The sequence below is a fragment of the Hyperolius riggenbachi genome, chromosome 6 (assembly GCF_040937935.1).
Source record: "Hyperolius riggenbachi isolate aHypRig1 chromosome 6, aHypRig1.pri, whole genome shotgun sequence".
Classification (NCBI taxonomy): Eukaryota; Metazoa; Chordata; class Amphibia; order Anura; family Hyperoliidae; genus Hyperolius; species Hyperolius riggenbachi.
The window spans coordinates 392,142,770-392,150,269 of record NC_090651.1 but is presented as its reverse complement, the minus strand read 5'-3'; the positions used below and the strand labels follow the sequence as shown (position 1 = coordinate 392,150,269).

The window sequence follows — 7,500 nt, the reverse complement described above, 5'->3', positions numbered from 1 at the left end:
CACCTCTCCTCTCTGTGATAGGCTGGCACTGCACATCTCTGGGATAGGCTGGCACTGCACCTCTCTGTGATAGGCTGGCACTGCACCTCTCCTCTTTGTGATAGGCTGGCACTGCACCTTTCCTCTCTGTGATAGGCTGGCACTGCACCTCTCCTTTCTGTGATAGGCTGTCACTGCACTTCTCCTCTCTGTGATAGGCTGGCACTGCACTTCTCTCTGTGATAGGCTGGCACTGCACCTCTCCTCTCTGTGATAGGCTGGCACTGCACCTCTCCTCTCTGTGATAGGCTGGAACTGCTCCTCTCCTCTCTGTGATAGGCTGGCACTGCACCTCTCCTCTCTGTGATAGGCTGGCACTGCACCTCTCCTCTCTGTGATAGGCTGGCACTGCACCTCTCTGTGATAGGCTGGCACTGCACCTCTCCTCTCTGTGATAGGCTGGAACTACTCCTCTCCTCTCTGTGATAGGCTGGCACTGCACCTCTCTTCTCTGTGATAGGCTGTCACTGCACTTCTCCTTTCTGTGATAGGCTGGCACTGCACTTCTCTCTGTGATAGGCTGGCACTGCACCTCTCCTCTCTGTGATAGGCTGGCACTGCACCTCTCTTCTCTGTGATAGGCTGGCACTGCACCTCTCCTCTCTGTGATAGGCTGGCACTGCACCTCTCTGGGATAGGCTGGCACTGCACCTCTCCTCTCTGTGATAGGCTGGCACTGCACCTCTCCTCTCTCTGATAGGCTGGCACTGCACCTCTCCTCTCTGTGATAGGTTGGCACTGCACCTCTCCTCTCTGTACTAGGCTGGCACTGCACCTCTCTGTGATAGGCTGGCACTGCACCTCTCCTCCCTGTGATAGGCTGGCACTGCACCTCTCCTCCCTGTGATAGTCTGGCACTGCACCTCTCCTCTCTGTGATAGGCTAGCACTGCACCTCTCCTCTATGTGATAATGTGTCACTGCACCTCTCCTCTCTGTAATAGGCTGGCACTGCACCTCTCCTTTCTGTGATAGGCTGGCACTGCACCTCTCCTCTCTGTGATAGGCTGGCACTGCACCTCTCTGTGATAGGCTGTCACTGTACCTCTCCTCTCTGTGATAGGCTGTCACTGTACCTCTCCTCTCTTTGATAGGCTGTCACTGCACGTCTCCTCTCTGTGATAGGCTGTCACTGCACGTCTCCTCTCTGTGATAGGCTGTCACTGCACTTCTCCTCTCTGTGATAGGCTGGCACTGCACTGCACCTCTCTGGGATAGGCTGGCACTGCACCTCTCCTCTCTGTGATAGGCTGGCACTGCACCTCTCCTCTCTGTGATAGGCTGGCACTGCACCTCTCCTCTCTGTGATAGGCTGGCACTGCACCTCTTCTTTCTGTTATAGGCTGGCACTGCACCTCTCCTTTCTGTGATAGGCTGGCACTGCACCCCTCCTCTCTGTGATAGGCTGGCACTGCACCTCTCTGTGATAGGCTGGCACTGTACCTCTCCTCTCTGTGATAGGCTGGCACAGTGACACGGGTTAAGCAGAGGACCCTTCAGGCCACACTATTAAGCTCCACCCAATCTCTGCCATGATAGTCTTTTTTCCCGGAAAAGGGGCTTGGCTAACCAACAAAACCTGGGTTTTATGGCACAAGAGGTCAGTTTTTAGACATTTTTTCTTTTTACTCTGTTATAACTTCTGCTGCTTGTGCTGATAGTGCGGGTTTTATTCTTACAGTGAAGGTCTGCTTGAAATAATATAAATAAGGGAAACAACTATACTGTAAAAGTTGTTTCATACTGAGGATTAAGACTATTGAAAGTCCTGCTTGTGAGTTTTACTTTAAACTGGAGGAGATGGCAATGAGAATATTTTTGTACATCCTCCTAGAACCATATACTGTACTTATGTATTCACACTCTTTTGTTCTATTTTGTTTCATCTTCTCAGAGATTCAGCTGGGATAATGACAGACCTGCACCTGAACTCGTCCGCAGAGACATTGTATGATAAAGTCACAGCACCAAAATTAATATCAGCCGTCATCTTAATCCTTGCATTCCTCTTTGGGCTCATCATGAACTGCCTTTATATCTGGGTCCTCAGGTTCAGGATGCCTCAGAGTGTCAGCACCACTTGGTTCCTTCATCTCATCATCACCAATCTTATCTTCACCTTTGATATGCCCTTTTTAGCAGCATACGTACTGCAACATCCTAGGTGGACTTTTGGAAGCATTATGTGCAAATTTAACAACGTATTGGTAGAGGTGTGCTCCTACGCAGCCGTCTTCTTCCTTACCGCCATCAGCTTGGAAAGGTTCCTCTTGGTGTTTCACCCAGTTTGGTGCCGAAAACATTTAAATGCTCGCTGTGCTTCTGTAATTTGCTTGTTTCTTTGGGGTTTGGCCTTCTTGTGCAGTTCTCCATACTTGGTACTTTGTAACTTAGAACACGTCAAGAATGTCACCGTGTGCTGTTCAGAATTTACAATCTCCTGGAGAGAAGGTCCATCACAGAAGCTTGGACACACATTCAGGTGGAGCCTTTTTCTCTTCCACCTCTCACTGTGTTTTCTCATCCCGTTTTCAGTTATTGCACTGTGCCATCTCCAGATTGCTTGCAAAATTAAACAGGATCGTTTGACTAAGTCCAGCAAACCTTACAAGCTGATTGGCGTCGTCATCATCTCCTTCTTCGTCTGCTGGACACCGTACCATATTCGGGATGCAATGAATGTGGAGAAGGACAAATTTGGGGAGGAAGTCTTGCAGGCATTGATCGTCCTCTCAACATGTTTTACTTGTATTAACTGCTGTTTCACACCATTACTTTACCTATTCATTGTGGACAGCTTTAACAAAGAGTTCAAGAAGGCCATACAGCTGTTTTGCCCTTTCTAGTTTACTGTTCCTGCTAATACAGGGGAGAAACTAAACCCCAAATGGTGGATAAATTCTGAAAGCAGCTCCACTTCATTCACTGCACTTCTTAACAATACATCACTGCGCACTTTACCCTCCCTGCAGGTATAGACGGTTATACACGCCCATACAAAACATGCTGTGAACAGTATTGATGTGCATACACGTCAGGACTCTCCTGCACTGGATACTACACCCTTGCTTGACACATTTTGGCAAGTTACAGGAAATAAAGGTTATGAAAATGAATTGGACCACTTTTTGCACAGAATTCCTGGGGAAATTGAATGCCAGGGACCTTGAAAAAACTTTAGAGGTTCTTATGCTCCAGGACCTTCAAAGCATAACTGCCTCCAAAGGATGCCATATGGGTGAGTCAGGCAGAGAGCAGAAGCATTTGTGTGCTAGATGTAGGAGGAGCAGCTATTTCTACACAACACAACACAACACTACACACACTACACACACTACACACACACACACACTACACACACACACACACTACACACACTACACACTACACACACTACACACATTACACACACACACACACTACACACACACACACATTACACACACACATTACACACACACATTACACACACACATTACACACACACACACACACACATCACACACACACACACACATTACACACACACACACACACACTACACACACTACACACACACTACACACACACACACACACACATTACACACACACATTACACACACACACATTACACACACACATTACACACACACACATTACACACACACACATTACACACACACACACACATTACACACACACACATTACACACACACACACTACACACATTACACACACACACATTACACACACACACACTACACACACTACACACATTACACACTACACACACACACACACACACACTACACACACTACACACACACACACATTACACATACACACATTACACACACACACACATTACACACACACACACACATTACACACACACACACATTACACACACTACACACATTACACACACACACACACACACACAGTACACACACACACATTACACACACACACACACAAACACACACACACACACACACACACACACACACACACACACACACACACACACACACACACACAACACACACACACACATACATTACACACACACACACACATTACACACACACACACTACACACACACACACACACATTACACACAGAGCCGGGACAAGGTCCTCCAGCACCCAAGGCTAAGACACCAAAGTGCGCCCCTCCATCCCTGCCACCCGAGCCATCACACACTGATTGCTATTAGACTAAGAGGCGCCCCAGGGCCCCCAATCCTCCCAACACCTTAATCTCTAGTTATCTGGCTTGCAGTCACTGCCATGTATCCCCTTTTCTTATTTCTTTCTGCTTCATACAGAATTAGGAATGACAGCTGAATAAATTCTGCGCCCCCTCCTACACTGCACCCTGAGGCTGGAGCCTCTCCAGCCTATGCCTCGGCCCGGCCCTGATTACACACACACACACACATTACACACACACACACACACACACACACACACACACACACACACACACACACACACACACACACACACACACACACACACACACACACACACACACCACACACATACTACACACACACATTACACACACACACACACACATTACACACACACCACACACATACTACACACACACATTACACACACACCACACACACCACACACACATTACACACACACATAAAAAGCAGAAAACCGAGAGCCCAATATAGTGTAGTATGTATTATAATGTGGGAGATAATTATATGAGTAAGTATTAAACTTGCAAACCAGAGTTACCGCCAAGGTAACCACTGTAAGGCCGGTGGGGAGTACACCACTCAGGACTAAGATGTCGCTCTCTGTAGGTAGAGGAAAAGGAGGGTGTAACACCCTTCCACCAAGGATGGATATCTTGATTTGTAGAGATGTACAGAGGTGCCAGAAGGATAAAATTCACTAAAAACGTTCGGGGAGGCGGTGGTGGACCAGCCAACCCAAAACAGATATACAACTGTCGATTTCAATAGAAATTCACTCAAAAAATTGGAGACCAGCACCATGCAAAACAATTTGTCTACAATATTAATTATTATGAAGCAATTAGGGGAAAATAACAGTTAAATTTAGTCAAACATATAGAAGAAAAAAGGAATTTCCCCAAAAAACAGCACCAGACTAATAATATCAGTAAAAATGCATAAATCTTTATTATTTTCCAAAAACCATCAATAATAAAAACACCTAAAAAAGGTCACCAACATGTGACCTGCGGGGTCTCTCGATCCCAAAAGAATTATATGTAATAGTATAGTAACATCTGGCATCTGAACAATAAATCAATAAAAGCCGAATCACCTCTTAAAGAAAAAGTGTAACAGTGAAAGTAAGCAATCCCATAACAATAGGAGTTAAATACAAAATGGTCTACAAAGAATTATATATACACACAGTACCTTAATGTATATAAAGTGCATCACAGCAGGCAATAATAAATATTAGGAGCAATTAAAGAGGGTAGCAAAAGTTACCCATGGTATGAAAAAAGTAACCTGTGCAGCTCCTAAGAGGGAGAGAAAAGAGTTATGGGTTATAGGAAAGTTGAGGTGAGACTTACGCTAGTGGTAAAGGAGATGAAGATGGTCCAATTGCCAGAGGGGAAGGAGAGGCGCCCGGAAACAGCCTTAGTGCACCACGCGGGCTCGACCCGCTTCAGAGGAGGCTGGAGTCCCAAAGCAATACGCCGCACTAAATACCCCGAAGACGCCGAAAAACCGGAAGTGCGTCGCCAGAGAGAGACCGGATATGACGCGGCCGCGTCATCAGTCAGACCAGCGTCGGGCAACTATAGCAACCCGGCACTGCTGGCTATCCGCAATAGAAAGAGCCCATTAGTAAGTGCTGCGTCTAAACGGGGGGGGGGGGAGGGGATTAGCGATGGACAGTTGGAAAAAGCTGAATTTTAATCATAAGAAAAAAGTCGGAAAATTATTTGTATAATAGAGTTTTATAGAAAAGGATGGAAATAGTAATCATATATATATAAAGATATATAGATAAGCAATTTTATCATAGAACATAGAAATACTGAACATCAATGCCATCTAGTGGAGCAAATATAACATGCATAGAAACAATTGTTGCATGCCCAAAATAAAAGACACACCATGAAAGGAGCAATATATATCATATAGGTAGGAGGCAAGAAACACACACATATTCTCTACTTTGCTGTAAATGCCTGGGTCCCTCAGGTAGGCGTCCAATTTTTGTATAACCTATCGATCACAAAAGGTAAGTATGTATAAAAAGAAGAAAAAGACATATGTATTAATTATTTGATTATTTGATTGATGAATTGTTTTTAAATACAAATCAGCTAGAAAGAAGGATTATTATACCAGAGGGGGATAATGTGCGGAGTGATATATAACAGTAGAAAACCACCCAAATAAGGAAACAATGGATTTCCAAGAATAAAGTGAGTGTATAGTGTATTCCCAAATTGATAAATTACACATATGGAGAGAGAAATACTCACATATCTCCTCCAAAGGAAGATAGAAGAGGGAGGAGAGGTAAGAAAGGAACAAGGAAAACCAATCAAAAAGGGAGGGAGGGGGGGAAGGTAGGGAGAGAGAAGGGGGCATAGGTTTATGCATATTCAGGCAAAATAGTGTATGCATAATCACCAAACCTTAAAGCATGTATCTTGTAGAAGATCAATATCTTCCTTCAGATGAAAATGAATGGAGTACCTACGTTGTGAAAGAAAAAATAAAGACAATTGTCAATCCAAGGATACATATTCTCATCGTTCCCTGGTGCGAGGAAAAGGCCATAGTCATGCATAAACTATGGAACCTCAACCTACGAGAACCACCACCAATCAAAAAAGTGGGCCAGAAAGAACTCGACAGAGGAAAGAGAGTAGACATGCCCAGGAATTATTGGTATTACCAAGTGACCTTTAAAGACAGAATCACAACCTCAAAAGAGACTAGTGCAGAAAACTGATAAAAGAAAAATCTTCATTGAGACCTGTGGGTACCTGTGTGTCCATCCGGAAAATCCACCTGGCTTCTGCTCTTAAAAGTTGTTGAGTAATATCACCCCCTCGAACTGGGGGAAGGATTTTTTGTAAACCAGTGATTTTCCAACCTGATGTACTACTGTTGTGATATAATAAAGCATGCTTCGCTACTGGTGTTAAAGTCTTTCCTTCCTCAAAGTCCTTATTTGATAACCGTATAGTGGAGAAATGTTTCTGCATCCGTTGTTTGAATATATTTTTTGTTTGTCCAATGTATTTAAGGCCACAGGGGCACTCCAAGAGTATACCACTCCCATTGATTGACAATTAATATGTTGATATATGTGAAAAAATCTTGTATGTGAGGAGTTCCAGACTTGTTTAGTTGGTTGTACGTGTCTGCAAATATTGCACTTCCCACATGGGTAACTTCCTTTTACTTTTAGTTGTTGATTAGGTTTTTTGTCATAATGACTTCTGCAAATG

At 44.4% G+C, this 7,500-nt stretch overlaps 1 protein-coding gene across 2 annotated transcripts in view; it reads left to right on the top strand.

Moving 5' to 3' along the window:
• The window catches only part of LOC137523144 (probable G-protein coupled receptor 33), an 11,882-nt gene extending 8,474 nt beyond the window's left edge, over window positions 1–3,408 (top strand). The window contains exons 1-2 of one of the 2 annotated variants that reach the window (XM_068243383.1): window positions 1,603–1,638; window positions 1,933–3,408. In XM_068243383.1, coding sequence (XP_068099484.1) covers window positions 1,949–2,884 — 936 coding nt within the window. In that variant the 5' untranslated portion in view covers window positions 1,603–1,638; window positions 1,933–1,948 and the 3' untranslated portion in view covers window positions 2,885–3,408. Of the gene's footprint in view, window positions 1–1,602; window positions 1,639–1,932 lie in introns of those variants that run through there. The other variant, XM_068243382.1, reaches the window with a different exon arrangement.
• Window positions 3,409–7,500: the final 4,092 nt, after the last annotated feature.